The following is a 22397-nucleotide window of genomic DNA, read 5'->3' as shown; positions in this document are numbered from 1 at the left end:
GGATTCGGTCCGGAACAATGCAGACAAGACAAGTTCCCCAGTCCTTCGTTCGTTCGTTCCTCATCGTCCCGACTCCCGTGGTAACTAAAGAAATGCTGACCGTCCACCCCACATTTTCGCTTTACAATTTAATCCCGGTTCGAATCTCCGGGATTACCCACCATTCGTCTGCCTCACCTCCCATCCATAATCTCGAATTTCGCCACGTGCGTGGATTGCATATAGATTTTATCGAGATATTAGACGGAATGCAGACGGAGAGTGAATTTGAGTGAGGAGTACCGATTTTGAATTTATGATGGAGAAAATTGATTTTGGTGTGAATGTATTATGGAGTATTGATCTCAAATTTGATGTTATTAATTCATTTTTAGTGTAGTAAGAAGATTAAGGTTGCGTTGTTTTTTTTTTTTTTAAAATTTTTATAACTCTTCCATTTTTAAAGAGGAGCAGACAAAAGAAGTGAAGGTAAAAAAGCGAACTGTCTTCTCCACTCACATCTCTCTCTCTCTCTCTCTAAAAGTCGTGCCAGATTGGCGTCTTCTCTGTTTCCCCAAACGGGCCCGCACGCGAAAAGACGAAACTGCCCTCCTCCTTCTCATCCTCCGATAACATTCCCTCCTGCCCCCCCTCCCTCTCTCTCTCTCGAGAGAAGAAAAGGATCGCCACTTCAATTCGGTGAATTCACGACCTTCGTCTTCAGCCCGCAATGTCGAAGCCGCCGTCGTCTTCTTCGACGCCTCCGGCGGGGTCGTCGTCGTCCTCCGCTTCCGTCAAGCCCCAGGACTACGCCCACAGCCCCTTCCACTACGCCGTCGCCCTCGGCGACCACAAGACCCTCTCCCGCCTCCTCTCCTCCCTCCCTCGCCTCTCCGACCCCGGCCACGTCCACTCCGAGTCCGAGTCCCTCGCCCAGGAGCTCCTCGCCGACCGCATCTCCTCCGCCGTCGACCGCCGCGACGTCCCCTTCCGCGAGACCCCGCTCCACCTCGCCGTCCGCCTCTCCGACGCCTCCGCCGCCCGCTCCCTCGCCTCCGCCGGCGCCGACGCTTCCCTCCAGAATGCTGCGGGGTGGAACCCGCTCCAGGAGGCGCTCTGCCGGAGGAACGCCGAGATCGCGTCCGTCCTCCTCGAGCACCACCACCGCTCCGCCTGGTGCAAGTGGCGCAGCCGCCTCCCCCGGGTGATCGCCGTGCTCCGCCGCATGCGCGACTTCTACATGGAGATCTCTTTCCATTTCGAGAGCTCCGTCATCCCGTTCGTCGGGAAGATCGCGCCCTCCGACACGTACCGGATCTGGAAGCGCGACGGCAATCTCCGGGCCGACACCTCCCTCGCAGGCTTCGACGGCCTGAAGATCCAGCGCGCCGATCAGAGCTTCCTTTTCCTCGGGGAAGCAGACCAGAGCCACGGCGTCCCCGAGGGCTCGCTCCTGGTCCTCAACCACGACGACCGGAAGATCTTCAACGCGTTCGAGAATGCCGGAGCGCCAATGAGCGACTCGGACATCGCCGGGTTCTGTTCCCAAACGAGCGTGTACCGTCCGGGCATGGACGTCACGAAAGCTGAGCTCGTGAGCAGAACTAATTGGAGAAGACAAGATAAAACCGAGTCCGTCGGGGAATGGAAGGCCAGGGTTTACGAAGTCCACAACGTAGTATTCAGCTTCCGATCACGGAAGGTCACCTCGTCGGAGAACGACGTCGCAGGCAGCGAGCAGGTTGTTGGAGCGTCTCTCATGGTTTTCACTTCAAATTTCAACTTTGACTCCTACATAACCAGACACTCTATTTACGCCTTTGACGCAGGTATTGCCACTTGAGCTCGACGAGGACGACGATGGCTTCCTAGTCGCCGAGAATCCCCAGTTCACGTTCTCGAACACTAGCAATAGCAACAGCGAAAGACGGAGGCACAGTAGTTTCGTGAGGGAGGAGAGAGAATGGGTGCACGTGGGGAGGAAGAGCGTGGACGTGGTGCCCTTCGCTGCGGCGGCTGCTCCACCGCACAGGAGGGCAGCGATCGCGGTGGCGCCTGCCCCGCAGACGAAGGAGAAAGAGTACGTGAAGAGCCTGAGGCCTTCGGTCTGGCTGACCGAGCAGTTCCCGCTGAAGACGGAGGAGCTGCTGCCCCTGCTCGACATATTGGCGAACAAAGTGAAGGCCGTCCGGAGGATGAGGGAGCTGCTCACGACGAAGTTCCCGCCGGGCACTTTTCCGGTGAAGGTAAGGAATGTTTCTTTTCGGCACTTTTCGGCATTGACCATGAAATTCAAATCATTTGGCGAGCCCCTAAATCAACTAAAGTACTTTTTTTTTTCCTTGTCCCCATTTCTTTGTGAATAAAGAAAGACCAAGTTGAGCGGCTGAATCGAACCGAATGATTTGAATTTCATCATAAAAAAAAAATCAAACAGAATCGAACGGTTAACACCCTTGCGAGATTACTCAGATTAAAAATCTGGTTTTGATTCGTGGGTCTTTCTTCTTGAAAAATTTTGAGAAGATACTAAGAAGACCAGACTAGGTTGGCCTATCCTAAATTATTATACTGCAGATTCTTTGCTGAGTTCAGAAGATGCATCGATTAAAGTATTAGGGATCATACTCTTTCATATCGCATCAAGAGGCGCTTTTTCCTTTTTTTGAAATGATCTGTGTGGGGTCTACTTGGGGGCATGTCTTCTTCGGGGTCATGGTTGGCTTTTCCGTTTGTTCTTGCTGTTCTTCGACTTTGGCTTTGTTCTTGCCCCTTTTCCTTGGAGTGTATAACCCTGCAATGGAATTCCTTGAGCGGCGTGACAAAGACCGGCTTTCGGAAGCTTTTGTGGGTCCTCGTTGGTCGGGTAGCGTGAGATGGGGGTTTACCTCTTGATCTTGGTAGTCCACCGCAGGGACCAATGGCAAGAATCTGAGGGCCCGTACTGCTGTCCTTCTTCCGCTATGATAGTCTTTTCCCCCTCTTCTAATGGGAATAAGCGGGTTTCCACCATATTTTACTGTGAACTGCTGAGCTTATCCATCGAACTCTGGACCCAACTCAGGACTTGGCTTGGAACATGGGACAGGGTTTGGAGAATCATGTTTCCCCTCCTTGGATGGTAGTTAATTCAGGGAAAGCGACTGGTTAATGTAGTGAACAGCATTGAGTGCTCAATTAGGCTCAGTATTCAGACCGTTCTGCCGTTGGGCTACTCTCAAATAGCTCAGTTAGGGCCCTGAAACTAGGGTTCGTCTCCTCCAACCTTCTGTTAATTAGTGACCTGAATCCTGATACAGCAATGTGGGTGCCCGTCTTGCTGCAATTTTGGCTTCAAACTTAAGGTGAAACCTACAGGCGTAGTCTATGACTTTTCAAGCTCTATGAAGTGAGAAAGTGTGCTGAGAAAACCAAGGAAAGCTTTCTCAGTCTGGACTCCACTTCTTGTCTTGGAGTTAGACATTATTAGCCATGAGAGCTGTCCTGTCCTGTTAGGCATGCTATGTTGGGCCTCCTATCGATTGCTTCTCGTCAACTTTGCTGTGCAGTGCAGTTTTTTTAGGTGCATCATTGAAACGCTAGTGGTCCTCTGCTTGATGGGTGCAGGTAGCAATTCCGGTGGTCCCGACGGTGAGGGTGGTGATTACATTCACAAAGTTCATCGACCTCCAACCGACCGAACGGTTCTACACGCCGCTCTCGAGTCCTAGGCATCTCCTCAACAGCGGATCGAGAAGTGGGTCCGAGGAGGACCAGAAATCGGACGGCCACTTCTGGTCCTGGCCGTCGTCCTCGTCGTCGACGACCACGTCATCATCGTCATCGTGGCTCCGGCGGAGTGGTAGCCGGTCGGCAGGATCGGGCAAGGAACAGTCCCGGTGTCCTGCTCAGCAGGCCGATCCTTTTGTAATACCTAGCGGATATACATGGAGTAGAATCGATGATAAATCGCCTAAGATGAAGAAATCCAAGTCAGTCAGAAAATCTAAGTCGTAGTAGGTCTAATGGATTTCTTTTTCTTTTTCTTTTTTTTTTAAAATTTTTTGTTTTGGCTTAAAAGGAAAAGGAAACGAGATGGGCAGGCAAGAAAAATGAAGAAAGTGGAGCCTTTGTACTCTTTTTAAAGCTGGAAAAAGGAGGAGAAAGAAAGCAAAACACAGAGCCAAAATCATAAATGCAACGGTGGTTCAAACTTGCCCTTTCTTGATCCAAAATCACAAAAGCGTATGATGCGTTCGTTTCTCATCACCGTTCCGAGCTAAAATAGTTCCGATTTGTCGATAAGTTATTGCTTCGCACATGAAATTTCCGCCTTTGCAAAGTAAGGAAGAAAAAACGTCATGCTTTCGCGTCCTCGCTCGCTTGAATTATGACCTTTCCCGCGTTCGAGCTCGCGAACAGAGATTGAATGCTCTCTAGGAAGCTTTCCGTGCCGCGGTAGATCTCATGCTTCGTAACGATCTTTCTCTGCTTGATGTACCCCGCCATTTCCTCCGCAAACTCTCCGAACCGGTTCCAATCCAGCATGAACCCCTCCATCCTCGCCTCCTTTCCCACCATATTCAAGAGATTGCGCACCCCGAATCTCTCCGTCCAAACCTAATCGCAGCAAATGAAAAAAACAAGGACGATGACACGATGTTTTCACTACTCAGGTAATAACTATAAGTTACAACCAACTTATTAGAAGCCCAAAGTAGTGATTTTCACTGGCATGAGACCTTCGGATGCCTTTTTTTTTTCCCTTTACCTGGTTGTATTGGGAGATCATCCCGCAGAGAGGGATGCGTGCGCGGGTGTTCAGGTGGTTAAGGACGGCCTCGAGCATCCTACCTCCGACATTGTCGAGGTAGATGTCGATACCATCAGGGAAATACCTACACAAATTAATAATGAGTATCAGTTAGATTAGAATCGCTGTGTTCAATCAAACATACGGGACTCGGTTGTTATTTATGTTGGACGAAAAGCGCCGGCTTACTTGCTTAGGGCAGCATCGTAATCAGTCTCGACATTGTAGTTGAACACGTCGTCGTATCCTATCTCCTCTTTCAGGAGCTTCACCTGCACAAGATAACGTGTACATATATCTATCCAGGTCCATGAGCGGAAGAGCGAAATTGGGGCAACCTCTAATGTACGTGCAATTTTAGGCATGAGGGAGATTAAGTGCAACCTCTATTGTTTCACCTACCTTCGCATCGGAACCAACACTGCCGACCACTCTGCAACCTTTCAACTTGGCCAACTGCCCGGCCACAATGCCGACTCCTCCAGCTGCAGCGGAGATGAACACGTTCTCTCCCGGCTTCGGGTCTCCGATCACCGTTATTCCTATCCATGCTGCAAACCCTGGGATTCCTACACTCGAACCAAATTCAATGTATAGGCAAATATCCAATCCGATATTCGTTTCTTTCTACTCTCGAGCCAAATTCGAGACGAATATGGCACGACATATTCTTAACCATCTCCCACCTGATATACTAGAAAGTAAAATGTAAGTTCTGATTCTTACCAAGAGCGCTAAGATAGTCCAGAGCAGAGACTCCAGAATCAGGTTCAAGTTCGATCTTCCTAAGCGCATGGGCAGGCACAGTGCAATACTCCGTCACCGGTGCAACCGTGTTCAGAACCATCTCTCCGACGCCGAAGCTCGAGTGCTTCGTCTCCAACACCTCTCCTATCCCAAACGTTGTCACAGGCTACACAAAGCAAAGGGAGACCCTAAAAAGTCAAACCCTCCACAGGGTCAACGTAAAAGAAGAGAAAAATCCGAGCCTATACCTAGCGTTGGCCGGTTCGACGGAACCGCCGGTTCCGGTTCCAAAAAAAGGTGGAACCGCCGGTTCCGGGCTGGTTCCGGTTCCGGTTTGAAACCGCCGGTTCCAAAGCTCAATTGCTCTTTTTATCAAACCTACTACCTTTTTTTTTTTTTAAACCGGGTTGGAACCGGCCCGGAACCGGCGGTTCCGGGCCGGTTCCAACAATTTACAAACCGGAACCGGCCCTTGAGGGCCGGTTCCGGTTCCGGGTTGGAACCGTGGGCCCGGTCAATGGGCCGGTTCCGGGCCCACGGGTCAATTTGGCATCCTCTACCTATACCGCGCGAAAACTGTTCTGAATCCTCCTAAAGGATTCTGTATATGATTGTATATGGCATTCCATGCCGTGGATTTCAGACAGAAGAACCAAATGGCCCTCAACTTTTGCGTTGCGACCGACTATATATTCATGGAGGGAGAGAGAATCTGATATGACCTTATGGAGCTCGAACGGAGGGAAATAGAGACCATCTCTTTGGCTGCCCATCCGGGATCGGAGGTAAGGGTCGACGGAGAGCCAGTGAAGGCGGAGGAGGACGTGGCCATCTGGGACGTCGTCTTTGGAAACTACCATGCTCGATGTTCGGAGCTTCAGATGTCTGGATGTTGGCACGCCGCCATGGACGTACTCCTCCAATGTCCACTCCTTCCTCTCAACCTCCATCTCTCTCTCTCTCTCTCTCTCTCTCTCTCGTTTCCAACTTATAATATGTTGTGCACCATTTTTATGGTAAGTTTGGATTTCGTAAGATCCTTTTCCTTATACGTATAGTATGCTCATTTGATCTCAAATCTTACTCTGCTACTAATATGAGCATGGATTCGCCTATAAAACAATGTATTTTGCGGGTTTTTTTTTTTTCCAAATTACGATTAAAAAAATTTACCAAAATAGATAAAAAAAAAATTATTTACTAGTTTATAGTCCACTTGGCGTTTGTGCTGCCGAGCGAGGCCCGCGAGGCCCCTACACTGCCAAGCGGGCAGCCTTGCAGACGGAGGCCCTTCCGCTCGGTAGTCATACTGCCGAGCGGGCAGGGGGCACGCTCACTCACAAGTGGCCCCCCCCACCCCCCCCAACACACACACGAAAAAAAGAAATAATAAAAGGCCTTCCCTCTTCGTCACACTGCCACTTCCTCGCCACAGCCTCTCCAGGGCCACCCGCCTTGCCATCGCTCGGCCACAGCGTCGGATGGCCATCTTCTCGTCGTCCTTATGTTTCTCTCTGTCTTTATGGATCTTCTCCAGTCTCTCTCTGGTAATATTCATCTCCGCCTCAAACGTTGGTTGGATCAGTTCTTTCTTTCAAAAGATCGTACTTTTTTTATCTGATCGTCTCTTTGTTGTGTGCTTACATATCCAAAAAGCCAAAAAGAACAGGTGAAAAAAAGAAAAGGACAGTTGTGGTTGTCTGCCTTAAATTCGAAATCTATTTCTTCTACCTGTGCATTTATTGGTGTACATAGACTCTTTTCTGGTGTTCTTCGACTGCTACCCATTACTCTGTTCAACTGCATCTTGAAAGACCTGCTCCAGTAATGATTTTCCAAACGTGTTCGCACGAACATATTACTCATGACAAGTTCACTCTGTTCTCCGTTGACTGGAGCTCTAAGAAGAAGAAGCAGCTGATTAGGGAAATACGGTGGCAAAAAATTGAATCAGTGCCGTCAAAAGGTTCGTTGCGATTTTCAGGTTGTTGCAATGGGCTCTTCATCTTCAGAAGCAATGGGAGGTCTCCATTTTATTTTGACATTTTTGACCCTATCAGACAAGAGCAAACCACCATCGCCTCGCGTTTGATTGTTGGCGTCTTTTTCAACTCGCTCACAAACAAGTATCAGTTGGTTACATTTGATAATGTCATGGATGGCTTCAGATTTTACATAGGTACTTTAGGTCCAATTATTACATGGAGGGAAGTTGGGTCCTTTCATTATCGTCCTGTAGAACTATTTGCCCCACCTGTTGTAAACGCGTGCCTTTATTGGATGGCAATTGGGGAGCGAGGGAAGAAAGACATAATGCCCCCGTGTACACATTCGATGATGGTCTTTAGCATAGAAGATTGCGAATTTCGTTTTCTCCCTCATCCAGGAAAGCTGAATGAATCATGTCGCGGTCATGAAAAGATGCACTTGTTGGCAACCAAGGGCGACCTATATGCATATGGTATGTATGCCAAAATCTTGGACATATGGGTTTTGGAGGAGACTGCAAGTTGGTATTGGGTTAGAAAGTTCAGTATCCATCTTGAACAGGACTTGAAGCAGTATTCGATTGATGATATTCACATAATGAGCTACCAGACATATTTCCAAATGAAACTTATCGACATATGGAAGGACGAAGTGCTTTTGGTAGTACCTGAGAAGGGCTTCTTTAGGTATCACATGCGGCTAAAAACAATAGTGGAAGCTCAATTTGCACATCTACGTGTTGGATATCGTCGTCGTACGTCTAAGCTTTGTGAAGTGATTGCTATTGAAAGTATGATGAGTCTCGTGTCGTTGAGAGATTTTTTTGGATTACCTGCAAGTTGCAAAATAAAGTTTATGTAGACGTGTACATAAGGAAGGGTAGTGATTATAAGTATAGTATGCTCATCTGATCTCAAATCTTACTCTGCTAATAATATAAGCATGGATTCGCCTATAAAATAATGCATTTTGCACACGTTGAAAAGCCAAGCTATCGCGCCTCTCTCCCCCCCCCACAAAAAAAAAAAGCGAAGCTTTCAAATTTCGTGAGAAAAAATGGCTTTTCCCCAGATGAAATTAATATCAGATTCATGTAACAGTAGAAAGGTTTCCCACTCTTCAGCCAGAAAAATATGTGGCCATGCAATAGGGATTAAGTGGAACAGAATTGACTGAGTGGTAGAGTGCTGGAAATACCTCTTTCTTCCCTATTTTAGACCTTAGCTCCACAGAATAATATGTTATTGCTCAAGCACGGAAGAATTGAAATCTTAGATCAAAACACTATGTAAGGATGATATGAACTGCCTAAATAATAATTTTTTAACAAATAATAACCAAAGCTATTACTCACTCCATCAAAAAATTTCCATTAATAAAAGATGTAAATCTATTGAAAATCAAAATTGTACATGTCGGATGAAATGGTTGTTACTATATGCTCCAAAAATGAATCATCGATTTAAGTTTAACTGAATAACTAAATAAAATATATAGACTTTTCTCTTCATATCATATCGGGTAGAATTCGAATTGTTTTGTTTCGAAGCAAAGATGTCCACGAAACGGTTCATACTATTCGGATATTCACAACCAAGAAGTGCTGTATTCTCTTTCGAATAGGCCCCGAAAGGAGAAGGAAGGCTGGAATGCCAATATACATTTAGTATTGAATTCATCCGATGCGATAATACCCATTTTGAGAACGTCCAGTGCCAAAGTCACTGAGTGGGTAAGTCGTCAATCCCTAAAAAGGACTATGAAATGTTTTTTCATGATTTTATTGACCCAACAAGGAATTTTTTAATTTTTTTAGGATATGCTCCTAATTGTTTTTAATTCTAATCGAATGGATTTAAAATGGGTCTAGGTCCAATTAGTGGACCAATAGAATATGGTTTTCTCTTTACCCAAAAGATTTACACCAAAGAAAATGGTAATTTAGCTTAAAACTCAAATTCTATTATTAGATTTAATTTTTAATCCTACATGAATTGCACTTCTTACCAACAAATCAACAGTTAATTGGAATTTATAGTTATTGTCCAACAAAAAAAAAATAAAGAGCTCATTCCTGTAGATTAGATCAAATTGAACCTTACCAATTGGTGGAGATTCCTCTTTAATCAAAGGGTTTTAACATTTTTTTTGATTTTATTATTATGAATTCGAAATTGTTTGAATTGCATAATCGTTAATTATTGACATTGGCAAACGACCCAAAGCGATTTCATTATAATTCAATTTGTGATGATCATTATTAGAAAGTTCACAGTCTTTAGTCATTGGGAAAATTACCAAAAAAGTTTTAAATCCGTTGCAATTGTGCCAATTCGGTTATAAACTATTTTTTTTTGCCGATTTAGTCCTAAACCTTTTGTAATTGTGTCAATTCAGTTCATCCAGTGAATTTTGGCGGGTCGGCGCTGACATGGATGCCGATCGGCCAGTGACATAATATTTTAATAATTTTTGTGATTTTTTTATGATTTTTTCCTATTTGTCCTTTTCTTTTCCTTTTCTTTTCCTTTTCTTACTTTTTTTTTCCTTCCCTTCCCCTTCTCTGTTCTTCGGTTTCAACTTCCCTGTTCTTCAGCTTCAACACGCCCAAATCAAACGACGAATCAGACTTCCTAGCCGCCTAATCCGTTCTGTCCTCTTTGCTTCCGCTCGAGCCTATTATCAGCCGTCCGTCGGCCTTCATCAGAGTTTCCAGCGTCTTGGGGCTTGAATCCGACGGTGGCGGTGAGATCTTGCCCCTGCTCAGCTCCGTCGTCTTCTGATTTTGACCTGGATCCTGACTTTGACTCTGATCTGCTTCGTCGGTTCCATCTCCGTGAAGCTCACGGATCTCGCTCTCCCTCTCTTTCATGTGCGTCCTCGTCTTCTCTTGTCATCCGTTTGGGCTGACGAGTACACCGCCGCTTTCGGCGTCGACTCGCTGTTGGACTCGGTGTTGTAGACTTTATACTCGTGGAGGTCGATCGAGCTCCACGGCTGGTTCCTCCGACGAGCTATGATCAGGAAGTCTGATTCGTCGCTCGATTTGGGCGTGTTGATTGACTTCGGGGAGTGAAACGACACCGACTCGAGAGGTCTTGCGGTCGAAGACGATGACGATGGAGAAGGAGCTTCGAGGAGCTCCGATCCTTTGAGGACGTACTCGTGGCCTGCAGCTGCTTCGGGTTCTTCTTCTTCGGTGAACTGGTGCAGTTGAAGCCGAAGAACAGGGAAGGGGAAGGGAAGAAAAAAATAAAATAAGAAAAGGAAAAGAAAAAAAACGAAAAAAATCATAAAAATATCACAAAAATTATTAAAATATTGTATCGTCGGCTGGCCGGCTTCCATGATAGCACCGGCTTGCCTAAATTCGCCGGATGGACTAAATTGGTACAATTGCAAAAAATTTAGGACTGAAACGGTAAAAAAAAAATGTTTAGGACCGAATTGACACAATTACAATAGATTTAAAACTTTTTTGGTAATTTTTCCTTCAATCATTGATAAATAATTTGTTGGACAATATTCAATACAGTTACCACAAAAAATACAAATTCTGAAATCAATACTGTAATTAAGCAAGCGTTTCTTTTGTATAACAGCTTCCAATTTTCAATGAACAACATGTAAATCTATAGGACATACACGAACACATACTTCACAAGCAATGCATTTATCAAATTCAAAATGGATTCAGCCCCGGAAACGTCGGATGCAGTTAATTTTTCATAAGGATATTGAATAGTTATAGGTAAACGATTTATGTGGGATAAGATAATCATGAACCCTTGATCAATGTACCTTACGGCTCGTATTATTTGTTGATCATAATTCATGAACCCAGTTATCATAGGGAACATATCATAAAGATCTATGAATAGTTTTATGTTTGTTTCTTTCTCTTGTTTGATATTTATGAGAAGTCGTAAATCTAGAATATCCTATTATTTTTTTTCCCCTTTACAATGAATGGAGTTGGAAAGAAGTCGTTAATAATAGATTACCGAGGGAAATGGATAAAGATAAAAGAATTTGAAATACATTTTCTGATAAATAAAGTCATTGAATTTAGAGATAATTGCTTGATATTATATGTACCATAACCAAACTTTTTTTTACTAATATTTTCGTTATCATCGAGTGAGTTTTCTCTTAAAAGTAAAAATTGACCTAGTTGAAAGATTACAACGAAACTACAGCATCAAAAGGGCAAAAAGAGAATTTTGTCGTTTGTTAATGATTAAGAACCTATGGTATATGGAAATAAAGATTTGAAGAATGGTGGCACATAATAGAAGAGAACTTTTTGAAAAAGGATATTGAGATAACATAGCTTAGTTTAAGTATATCGACATAAGTTAAAACAAAGACATCCGTCTTATTTTACTCTCGCCATTCATTTTTGCAACATACATCAATTTATTTATCTATTTCAAAAAGTGACACATGAGACATTAGATGAGGGACCGTGCATTGAGTCCGTTTAAACCCGAGAGGTGGATTGAACTGGACCAGATCGGGTTAACCGATTCAACCATTGTTGTAGGGAGAACCAGTTCGGTTTCGACACCACAAACTTAGAATCAGCCTAGGATTGGTTTGGTTCCCGGACGCCGATTCAAACCAATTCTCGAGTTGAGTTGTTTCTAAATCAGTTTTGATGCCTCAAACCATGTCTTAAACATGAAGAAACACTAAAATAACCACTTGACAAACATATATTTTGTATTAAAATTTGTATTTTATTATAAGAGTTTGATTTTTTTTTTTCACATGGGTCGGAATTGGCCGATTCCAGAACCGCCGGATCGGTTCCCAGTCCTAATCTTTTGGTACCGGGAGGAATCGGGAACCGACCCACCTCCTTCCTGATGGGGAGTCATCTTCATAAACAAAGATGCTTACCATATTTTTTGTGTCTTATATTTTTAATTGTGAATATGAGCTAGTTCACTGAAAATATTGACAAAATTCATTCTGACAAATGCAAAGGGAAAGAAAGAAGCTAAATTGGTTCGGTTAACTCCAATCATATTAAATGGACCAATTTTATTTATTTCTATAAGTTAAATACAAAATAAGCTATCTTACTTTCTTCTGTAAGTTAAGTACAAAAATGTAAGTTAAATACAAAGTAAGCTATCTTAAGCTATCTTATAATGGTTTTTCTAAAGAAACTCTCATTTATTTCCGCGTCCCCTTTTCCAGAACAGGATGGTAAGTTATATTTGTGGATACAACTTTCTTTTTCCATTTTTTTTTTTCAAATTTTACTTTAATTGTAACCTTTCACTACGTGAATTTTATATTCCCAAAACACTTCTATATTTTTGTTGAAATTTGCAAGCATAGCTGTACGCCACATAGGGCACTCGGTGATGACTAGATTGTCATGTCGGTGATTTTTTGTGAGAATTGATCAACGGGATTACATTATAATTTAAATCTTCAAAATTAAAAAGTTTAGGATTGAATTGACAACCATACAATATGTTTAGGACTGATTGGGTAATTTTTAGAAAAAAGTGTAAAAAAAATCATAAAAATATTACATTGGTACCAATTTGGTTTTAAACTTTTTAATTGGATCAATTTAATCCTGAACAATTACATTGGTGCTAATTGAGTCAATCCGATCTATTTTTTCTAAAAATCGCTGATGTGGATGCTAATTGGCTTATAGATGTGGCACGGCTGGTGCTAACGTGGACATTTTTGTAATATTTTAACAATTCTTTTGATTTTTTCTTTTTGTTTTCTTTTTTATTCTTTACTTCTTCTTTTTTGCTGAGGGCCGGCAATGGCCACCGGCTATAGGTGAGACCTAGGACATCCTCACCGGATCGGGGTGAGGGTGTTGCGGCCCTCGCCGGGTTTGGGCAAGGGGCTCTACGATTCCTCACCCGGTGGCCGGCGTGGGATGGCCGATGGCCCTTGTTAGCCCTCAGCAAAAAGAGAGAGTAAAGAACAAAAAAGAAAATAAAAAATAAAAATAAAGTGCCATGTAGGAGGGATAACATCCACGTTAGCGATTTTCGGTTAAAATAGGTCGTATGGACTCAATTGGTACCAATAAAAAAGATTTAGGATTAAATTAGTCTAATTAAAAGATTTGAGACTGAATTGACACCAAGCAATTTTCTCTGTTATAATTAAATAAACTTATATGTTCAAGAGCAATTTCACTTAATGAAATGATTCTACTCCGGATATTGTAATATTTCAATCGATAATGACCAATACATGTCATTAGGTTGTTAAATTTTTAAATTTACTTTGCTTTTTCAAATGAAATAATTTAGCCCCGCGTTACTTTGTAATGATTATTCTAAAAATGTATTTAAACTTTTTATTCATATTTGGAATTTGGAGCTTTTTGTTGTCGTAAAATTTAGAGTTTTTGTTTTGGCAGGTGAGAATTTAGAGTTGAATGCGTGCAAATTCTGCCACTGACTTTAGTTATTTATGCTAAATTGAACTTCGGAAAAAAAAAAAAAAGACGATAAGATGGGGGCAAAGTGCTACAAATCATTTAAGCACTTGTAAGGATAGAGGGGCACGTGGGATTAGCATAAGACGATGATGACTAGGCAATCTCCAAAAGCGACGTCGTAATACAAAGTCTATTTCATAATTGAGGGGGAGATCATTTCCGAGATGAACTTGAAAAAAATCTATTTCGGAATAAAAGTTTAGGGATAATATCATAAAAAACTCTAAATTGATATACTTGTGACAAATTAATCCCAAACTATTTATTTGTCTATAAAAATTCTCAAATTGATACATCAGTGACGAATTTACCTAAAACTCTTCCCCCCCCAAAAAAAATCCCAAATTGGTATACGTATGACGAATTTGCTCCAAACTGGTATACTTATGATGAATTTATTCTTCTTTAGTTTCCGTTAAATTGGGTTAACACCGTGAAAAATCTCAAACCGATGATACACATGACAAAAAGAGGGTAAAAAGCCTAAACTGGTATACTCGTCAATTTTCATGCGTCATCCAACTAAGTAATTTGATGGTAAATTTTAACGGAAACTAACAGAGGGTAAATTTGTCATAGATGTACTAGTTTGTAGTAAACTTATCACATGTATATGCCGGTTTGTGGGTTTTTGTGGTATTAACTCAAAAGTTTATGTATGTAAGTATGAGGAAAATGACCTATTTGTTTGTTTCCTTTTTTTTTCCTGGCCATTCATGATCACTGCTTCTTCTTTTCCCCTCTCTTGGTTAGATGAAGCGCTCATTGCAAACCATAAAAAGTAGGTTTAGGCTAGAAATAAAAGAAGTTCACCCACTTTTTTTTTTTTTTTGTGTCAGAAGCAAATTTTCATTTCACTTGAACGAGAGGTATATCGCTTCAAGATAAATATGAAAATTAATAAAGTAAGTAAATCTGAAAGATAATTAATTTGGTATAGGCTGCAGAGACTCGCTCATCCCACCATAAATACGGATCTGTCATAGTATCAAAGTTCAACTAGCGGCCAATCACCGATTGCACACTCCGAGATATCCTTCTCCACTTACTGTTTTGTCAAAAGGTGGTGCGCACCTAGATTCGACGTCTCCAGTACCAAATCTAAATATAACTCTAGATTGGGAGAGAAGACTTGCAAAAGAGATACTAGTTGATCATAAAATTACTTTCGGATAAGCCGATTGTTGAAGCAAGAGAGGAACCCCGCTCGATTATATGAAGCAAGCATCGGAGTTGAAACGAGCAAACAGATCCGGAATAGTTGATTTGTCCGAGACGCTCACGTTTCGAACTTATGAGCTCACTGGACAAAACTCTTCATATGGAAGAAGTCGGCAGGATCGTCTGCGAAATCAATAAAAAAGGAAGAAGTTGAGGATACGAAGAGACAGGAAAACACAAAGGGAAAGGAAGTGGATGAGGGGTGAGGGAGAGAGAGAGAATGAACCCCCTCTCTCCCTCGTAAGGTTGCTGCCAGAGGGGCTTGGCGGTTGTTGGGATGGGGAAAACCCTAGGGGAGCAATAAAAGGAAAATAACCTCCTGATGTTGGCTCTAAGTGCACCTACCTTGAGGACCAAAATTTGCCAGACAATTCGCTTGGAGTTGCAGGTGTCGCAAACTCGGGTCCCTAATCGATCGGCATATCAATGCTTGTCCGCTGCATATCGATCACCCTTTCGTTGTTGCCGATTGTTATTAGTTAAACACACTGATTTAGACTAACTGGCGATAGCCGTTCAATTATGATTATAAAAGGATCGCCGCCATTGATTGGATATTATCCAAGTTTAGCATATTACCATACTTTATATAGGAAGTACGACAGAATAAATGTGATCGACCGATTTACGACCGAGGGATTGGTCCCTGAGAGACCATACAAGGCCATTTGTAATCCAAACAGGACACCAGAACTGAATAGTAGTACAGTACGAGGAGACCAGACTTCACCTCATCTAGGTAAATTCTTCAGGTTATGAAAGATGTTTCCATCGGTCATTACCATCGTCACGTTACTTCAGTTAAGCTTTTGCGTCTTTGTTCACTTGAATCATGACTTTTCCCACGTTGGAGCTGGTGAACAGCGATTCGAAACTTTCTAAGAAGCTCTCGATTCCATGGTAGATCTTGTGCTTGGAAACAATCTTTCGCTGCTTGACGTAGCCGATCATTTCCTCCAGAAACTCTCCGAACCGGTTCATGTACGAAGCCAGCATGAAGCCTTCCATCCTCACCTCCTTCCCCACCATGTTCAATAGATTCCGCACGCCTTCTCTCTCGGTCCAAACCTAACGCACACAAATAAGGAAATTAGATATCAACTAGCTGTTCAAGGCATTACTGGCTTCTATTGTGAAGGTTGCAGTTCCATCATCCAAGAAACTAGGATTCGAGATATGACATTTACTTTGTTGTATTGCGAGATCATGCCACAGAGAGGGATACGTGCGTGGGAGTTCACGTGGTTAAGGACGGCCTCGAGCATCCTGCCTCCGACATTGTCGAGGTAAATGTCGATACCGTTAGGGAAGTACCTACAGCAATCGTGTATCAGTACATGACATCACAATTCCTACTAATATATCAGAAGATAAAGAGGGCAGGAGGCAGAGAATACTCATTCACTGTGTCCATATGGATGGCATGATCAAAGATCCATTCATTCATCAATGGAAACAAACATCATGGGTGGCTGTTCTTTGTGAGTGTTCGATTGAGATAAAAGTATTACAGACTTACTTCCTCAAAGCGGCATCATAATCTGTCTCGACATTGTAGTTGAATGCTTCATCATATCCAATCTCCTCTTTCAAAAACTTGACCTGCTCAAGATTGGAACAGGTCTTTCTCAATTCAAGAACTCATGGTATGAGTGGTGTAATGATTTCTCTGCACCATCTAACACAATGAAACACGGATCACAGCACAGAGATCTTTTAAGCTATAGAATGGTAGGGTTTCTTTCCTTCAGCACTGGTTCGCGGTTATGCTTTGGTTATCAATTAAACCACATTAACTGGTTGTAGCCTATCATAAGTCGGTTAACGAAGCATGTAAAACTTTAAGGTGCTGTCAAATATCATGATGGTATCATGACTGAGAACGGGGTGATTACTTTGCTCTGAAAGATTCATGAACTTGAAACTTCTATTAACCAGACAAATGTGTTTGGCTATTGCTCAATTAAAGGAGCAGGTCCTAGTCACTGCTATAAGAAGCTGTTAAATGGTGAAAAACATGAGCCAGAAATTGTTGGACCTCGTCGAAAGGGTCAACACCAATTTGGAAAAAGAACGTTATGGAGGTTAATCTACCTTTTCAATTCAACAGTAAAGATTTCAATCTTGTGTTTATTGCATACAGAGTACCTAAATCATATTGAAATATTTTACTATTAAATAGAGATTTGCTCTTGAAATTTTTGACAATTCTACCACTCTGAGAATATGGAAAGCGCTACCTGTCAACCAACTGGACTTTACCTTGACATCAGAACCAACACTGCCAACAACTCTGCAACCTTTTAATTTAGCCAATTGCCCAGCGAAAACACCTACTCCTCCAGCTGCTGCGGAGATGAACACATTCTCCCCCGGCTTCGTTTCTCCGAGCACCACTATTCCCACCCACGCCGCAAATCCCGGAATCCCTGCATTGATCACACCAAAGCAGTTAACCCTAAATCGATCTTACGTTAGTGTTTATTTCTTTCGTCTAACAACATACATTAAAGTCTAACATGTATTTTGAATATTCAAATTCTTGAATTTGGATTAGAGATTGGGACTTTGGATCGGAATCTGCCAAAACTTAATCTGCCAGACATTCCCAACGCTGTTCATGGGAAAACCTGAAAACCATTTTCGACACCTAGCATGGTTTTCAAGATAGTTATTTCAACCATTGCCCAAAAAACCAATCACAACTGGATCGATCAAGCATATATCATTTCCACACTGACGAAGAAGCACTCTATTGTTTGTTCCCTGCCAGCCATCTGACAAACACATTTCAATGCTCAGTTTTTCCAGTGGCTGACCAACAAGTTACAAGAACAACGAGAGAGTAATTCGCTTGTTTTGTCTAAACTTACCAAGAGCGCTGAGATAATCAGGAACTGAGACCCCAGAATGAGGGTCAATCTTCCTGAGAAAAGAGGCAGGTGCAATGCAGTACTCAGCCACAGGAGCAAATGGGTGGATCACAATCTCTCCAACACTCAAGCCTGAGCGCTTGGACTCTATCACTTCACCTACCCCAAATGTGGTCACAGCCTTAACACACCCAAAAAAGACTAAGAAGGGTAATTGTAAAAGAAGAAAATATTGCAAAATAGAGAAAAAACTAAATATTCAAAGTGATTGAAGACCTGATTGAGTTGAAACTGGGAGAGGTAGAGACCATCTTGTTGGGAGCTCATTTTGGCTCGGAGGTAAGGATCGACGGAGAGCCAATGGAGGCGGAGCATCACATGGTCGTCTGGCACGACATCTTTGGTGATTTTGAGGTTTGAGGTTCGGAGTTTCAGATGTTCAGTCGTCGGCACACCTTTACTCACATACTGTTCTAGGATCCATTCCTTGCTTTCCACTTCCATCTCTCTCTTTCTCTCTCTCTCTCTCTCTCTGTGATTATTTGGTTCTGGTAGTTTCTGAGGTGCTGCTTCAAACAAAGGTTTGTTTCTTAAGTATTGCGGGAGGAAAAAGACAAGCGGTTAGTGCTATTTGGAGCTTGATCTTTCTTGAATTTCCCACATTCAAAGTAATACTGAACATAGCAAGACTTTCATTGCAGCTTTCTCTCCCAATTGACGGGCTAAGACTTCATTTTGATGCATGCATAACAACGCACCTTATATACCAATTCCAGCCTCTGAATATCCAAATTAGCGCTTACCAAATTACGTGGATGTTAGAGCTTACCATCTTACATGGATGTTAGAGCGTCCATGGATATAAAAAAAAGTAACTATGAATTTCAGATGAATGGGAAAACCACACCCGTGAAATCAACTATCGAGATAATAGGTGGAGAGAGACCGTATCCATACAAAGAATACGTAAATTCTGTATAGTGTATACAAGCGATGTGAGATATTTCTATAGATAATAATTCAAGAAGTGATAAAATCATTACGGACATATATAATGAAAATCACTACCAAAAATATTGTCTTTGCACATCAAGAAGGTGTTGGATATGATCGGCGGGCATCATCCATCGATTTTAGAGGCGTCTTATTTATTTTTTTTTTTTGTTGTTGATGAAGAATTCTTGACGAGAGTATACACACACCACAAATCATAGTACCTTAAAGCTATAAGCTTTCCGCAACCACAGAAAAACTCAAGCAGCATTGTATCCACATACAAGTGTACAAAAGGACACTTTGTATCACATTTGCAGCAACACCAAACACAAATCGGGAAGGAATATCTTCCGTCAAGTGTCATTGGTGACCCACCATAAAATTGGGAAAAAAGAATCATTTTCCTGTTTTTACTTCTTCAGAAAACCAGTTTGAAGAGTGTGGATGCCGTCGATAGTGCCCGGGCAACCGCGTTCCAGTTGTACATTTGCCTCGAATAGGAGAAAATTGTAATCAGCTGCTTCATTTTTTAAAAAAAGGCCATGAGCAATGGCATTTTCATCATTTGGTTTATTATTATTATTTTTTCCTTTTTCATTTCTTTTTTTCCCCTTCCTTCTCTTGATGGCTGGCCACCGGCGAGGGCCTTGCCTAGGCATGCCGAGGGTTGCCCTCACCACGCCTCGATGAGAACGAAGGAAAAAAGAAGACAAAAAGAAAAAAAGGGGAAAAAAAAATGAAAAAAAAAATGACGAAATGTCATTGGTCAGGCTTCTTTGAAACAACAAGAGCACTTCAAGCTCTTATTTGGAACAAGCTACACTTTAGGCCATTATTTGAGAAAATGAATGCCCTTATTTGGATTCTTTTGTTTTTTACGAAATAGTTTGAGGGAAACTTTATTATAAAGTTGAAAATTAAAATTCAATATAATTGGCAAGGACATTTTCACCTTGTGGGTGATTTTCCAAACAAATTCGTAGGTTTCTTAGGTTAAACATTGCTAATTTGTTCTTTCTTTCAACCTTTTCACATTTTAATATGAGTTACAAGATGAGGTGGGTTGACATTGTTTTTACACATTTTGCATTTTCAAATCCACATAATTTTTTTGAAGGGGAAAGTTTTAATCATATTGTAAAGTTTTGACCCCCCCTCCTATCAAATTGAATTTACAATCCATATTAATTACTTTCTTCATAGCAGGAGCTGAACAACACTAAGATTCATGTTTTTTTTTTCTTTTGTTAGTAGGTAGAGATTATCCAAATATAAATATATTTGACATTTGATCATGCTTTAACATGTTAACCTTTTCCATATTTTGATCAATTTTTCTTTTCTAGTTTTATCAAGATTGGCTCGATAATTAAACTTGATATCGTCTTAAAGTGATAATAACATAAGTAGGCCCATTTATAAAAGCTCTACCACAGCAGCGCGTCACCTTGCCTTCGCTCGGTCACAGCGATGGATTGCCATCTTCTCGTTGTCCTTATGTTTCTCCATGTCTTTGTGGATCTTCTCTGGTCTCTCTGTGGTAGGATGGTATTTTCGTATCCAAAAAACCAAAAATAAAAGGTGAAAAAAGAAAGGAACAGGAGAGGTTGTCCGCCTTAAATTTGTGATTTTTTTCTTTTGCAAGTTCAGCCTTGTACCCAGTATTCCTCCGCTGCCTGGGGAGATATGCGGTGTGCCTTTATTGGTGTAGATAGACTCTTTTCTGCTGTCTTCGCCTCTAACGTTAAGGTAGGTTCGGTTAATTAGTGTTATTTGCCTGGTGGATCTCCATCCAGTACGGCGATATGAATCAGTTGTCGCTGGGACTGGACAATGCTGGTGATTGGTTTCGCTAAGGTCTGCTTTGTTTCTAATCCATATATATGGGGATTTGCCCTTGCTTGGCTGGACTTGACTTTCACAAACTCATAACAAGTACACTCTATTCTCCGTTGACTGGAGCTCTAAGAAGAAGAAGCAACTGATTACGGAAATACGTTCGCCAATGATTGAATAACTGCCGTCGAAAAGTTTTCTTCTATTTTCATGTAGTTGCAATGGGCTCTTCATCTTCAGAAGAATCGGGATATTTCCCAATACATTCTACATTTTCAACCATATCAGAGAAGAGCAAATCACCGTCACCTTGCGTTTGATTGTTGGCTTCTTTTTCAACTCGTTCACAAACGAGTACTAGTTGGTTACATATGATTAAGTGTTGTAATATAACGTGCGGAAACTAAACCAGATCTTGCAAATAAATCAATGCGAAAAGCCACGAGAAATAACGATGAACAATAAAGGATACCAGAGATTATGTGGTTCGGTCCGAATATCGGTACTTACATTCACGGGAGAGCCAGCAAGAACAATCCACTATAATCGAAGAATCGGAATTACAATCGCTTAATACGCTGGTGTTTCCCGCACCTAAATTATACCCAAACCCTAAGTGTTCACAAATAAATAACTTAATTGGATATAATAAGTTAAACTCACGAAGCACAAATCAATCGTGTTGTAGCACGTTCGCACGACCAACAAAACAAGAACCCAGAAGCCCTCTTCGTACCCGTTCGAAGTTCGTGCGAATATCAGAAGCCTTCTTGTGTGTAGCTCCTTCGCTTGTCCGGCTTCTTCATCAGAAAATAAAAAACAAATCCCCATGTTATTTATCTGTGCCTCCCTTAAAAGAAAGTCAACAAATCTAACTTTGACTGGGACCCACCAAATTATCTCATTCCCTTTAATGATGAGGATTTGAGAACAGAAGCTACTGCACGTCTTCTTTGAGGATAATAAACAAGGCTACAATATATTCTTCAACATCCGAAAGATCCGATTTATAATTCTGTTTTGCATCGCCCAATTTGAATCGATTTCATAAGCCAGTTTAAACTCGAGATAATTTAATAATTCTCCACCTTAGCTCGAGGTTTGAAACCAAATCATAGTGCTTATTATCCATGCTGCTCTCTCAACGCCCCCACGGGCGATCACTCTCTACAGACGCCAATAGTGCTCAAGCAAAGCTTGAGCTTCGCCAAAGGAACATGCTTAGTCATCATGTCTGCAGGGTTCTCTGTTGTAGCAATCTTTTTCACAACAACCTTACCATTCGCTAAGACATCTCGGATGAAGTGGTACCCGATATTGATATGTTTCGTTCGCTCGTGATAAACTGGATTATACGCCGGATAAATCGCATCTTGGTTATCACAAGATATGTCAACATTTTTCTGTTCTAACCCAAAGTCCATGAGTAAACCTTGCAATCATATCGCCTCTTTCGCTACAAAGGTTAGTG

At 42.0% G+C, this 22397-nt stretch overlaps 4 protein-coding genes across 4 annotated transcripts in view; 2 read left to right on the top strand and 2 right to left on the bottom strand.

Moving 5' to 3' along the window:
- The first annotated feature begins 594 nt into the window (after positions 1-594).
- On the top strand, positions 595-4297 carry LOC115742868 (ankyrin repeat domain-containing protein 13C-like). Its single transcript, XM_030677389.2, has 3 exons — positions 595-1720; positions 1809-2225; positions 3586-4297. Exons 1-3 carry the CDS (start codon positions 710-712, stop codon positions 3973-3975), a joined length of 1818 nt encoding a protein of 605 aa, XP_030533249.1. The 5' UTR covers positions 595-709; the 3' UTR covers positions 3976-4297.
- Positions 4298-4317: 20 nt separating this feature from the next.
- LOC115742890 ((+)-pulegone reductase-like) lies at positions 4318-6495 on the bottom strand. The gene is made up of 6 exons (XM_030677412.2): positions 6241-6495; positions 5498-5684; positions 5174-5340; positions 4961-5043; positions 4730-4856; positions 4318-4578 (listed from the first exon to the last, which is right to left on the bottom strand). The coding sequence occupies exons 1-6, from the start codon at positions 6466-6468 to the stop codon at positions 4318-4320; spliced, it is 1053 nt and encodes a 350-aa protein (XP_030533272.1). The 5' UTR covers positions 6469-6495.
- A 492-nt stretch (positions 6496-6987) lies between these two features.
- Positions 6988-22397, top strand: part of LOC115742936 (F-box protein At3g07870-like) — an 84529-nt gene continuing 69119 nt past the window's right edge. Inside the window, exon 1 of the mRNA XM_048284878.1 lies at positions 6988-7065. Coding sequence (XP_048140835.1) covers positions 7023-7065 — 43 coding nt within the window. The 5' untranslated portion in view covers positions 6988-7022. The remainder of the gene's footprint in view (positions 7066-22397) is intronic.
- On the bottom strand, positions 15777-18700 carry LOC115742869 (2-alkenal reductase (NADP(+)-dependent)-like). The gene is made up of 6 exons (XM_030677390.2): positions 18371-18700; positions 18095-18275; positions 17484-17650; positions 16741-16823; positions 16409-16535; positions 15777-16289 (listed from the first exon to the last, which is right to left on the bottom strand). Exons 1-6 carry the CDS (start codon positions 18596-18598, stop codon positions 16023-16025), a joined length of 1053 nt encoding a protein of 350 aa, XP_030533250.1. The 5' UTR covers positions 18599-18700; the 3' UTR covers positions 15777-16022.

Source organism: Rhodamnia argentea, chromosome 9, assembly GCF_020921035.1.
Source record: "Rhodamnia argentea isolate NSW1041297 chromosome 9, ASM2092103v1, whole genome shotgun sequence".
Lineage (NCBI taxonomy): Eukaryota > Viridiplantae > Streptophyta > Magnoliopsida > Myrtales > Myrtaceae > Rhodamnia > Rhodamnia argentea.
This window is presented reverse-complemented; position numbering and strand designations above follow the sequence as displayed.

Excerpts from the sequence above, each read along its gene's own strand:
- LOC115742868 (XM_030677389.2), top strand. The coding sequence starts at position 710 with ATGTCGAAGCCGCCGTCGTCTTCTTCGACGCCTCCGGCGGGGTCGTCG. Across the intron at positions 1,721-1,808 it reads ACGTCGCAGGCAGCGAGCAG|GTATTGCCACTTGAGCTCGA; the intron begins GTTGTTGGAGCG and ends CCTTTGACGCAG. Across the intron at positions 2,226-3,585 it reads CGGGCACTTTTCCGGTGAAG|GTAGCAATTCCGGTGGTCCC; the intron begins GTAAGGAATGTT and ends TGATGGGTGCAG.
- LOC115742890 (XM_030677412.2), bottom strand. The coding sequence starts at position 6,468 with ATGGAGGTTGAGAGGAAGGAGTGGACATTGGAGGAGTACGTCCATGGC. Across the intron at positions 5,685-6,240 it reads CTCCGTTCGAGCTCCATAAG|CCTGTGACAACGTTTGGGAT; the intron begins GTCATATCAGAT and ends TGCTTTGTGTAG. Across the intron at positions 4,579-4,729 it reads TGATCTCCCAATACAACCAG|GTTTGGACGGAGAGATTCGG; the intron begins GTAAAGGGAAAA and ends TGCTGCGATTAG.
- LOC115742869 (XM_030677390.2), bottom strand. The coding sequence starts at position 18,598 with ATGGAAGTGGAAAGCAAGGAATGGATCCTAGAACAGTATGTGAGTAAA. Across the intron at positions 17,651-18,094 it reads TGATTATCTCAGCGCTCTTG|GGATTCCGGGATTTGCGGCG; the intron begins GTAAGTTTAGAC and ends TGATCAATGCAG. Across the intron at positions 16,824-17,483 it reads GTGTTGGTTCTGATGTCAAG|GTCAAGTTTTTGAAAGAGGA; the intron begins GTAAAGTCCAGT and ends AATCTTGAGCAG.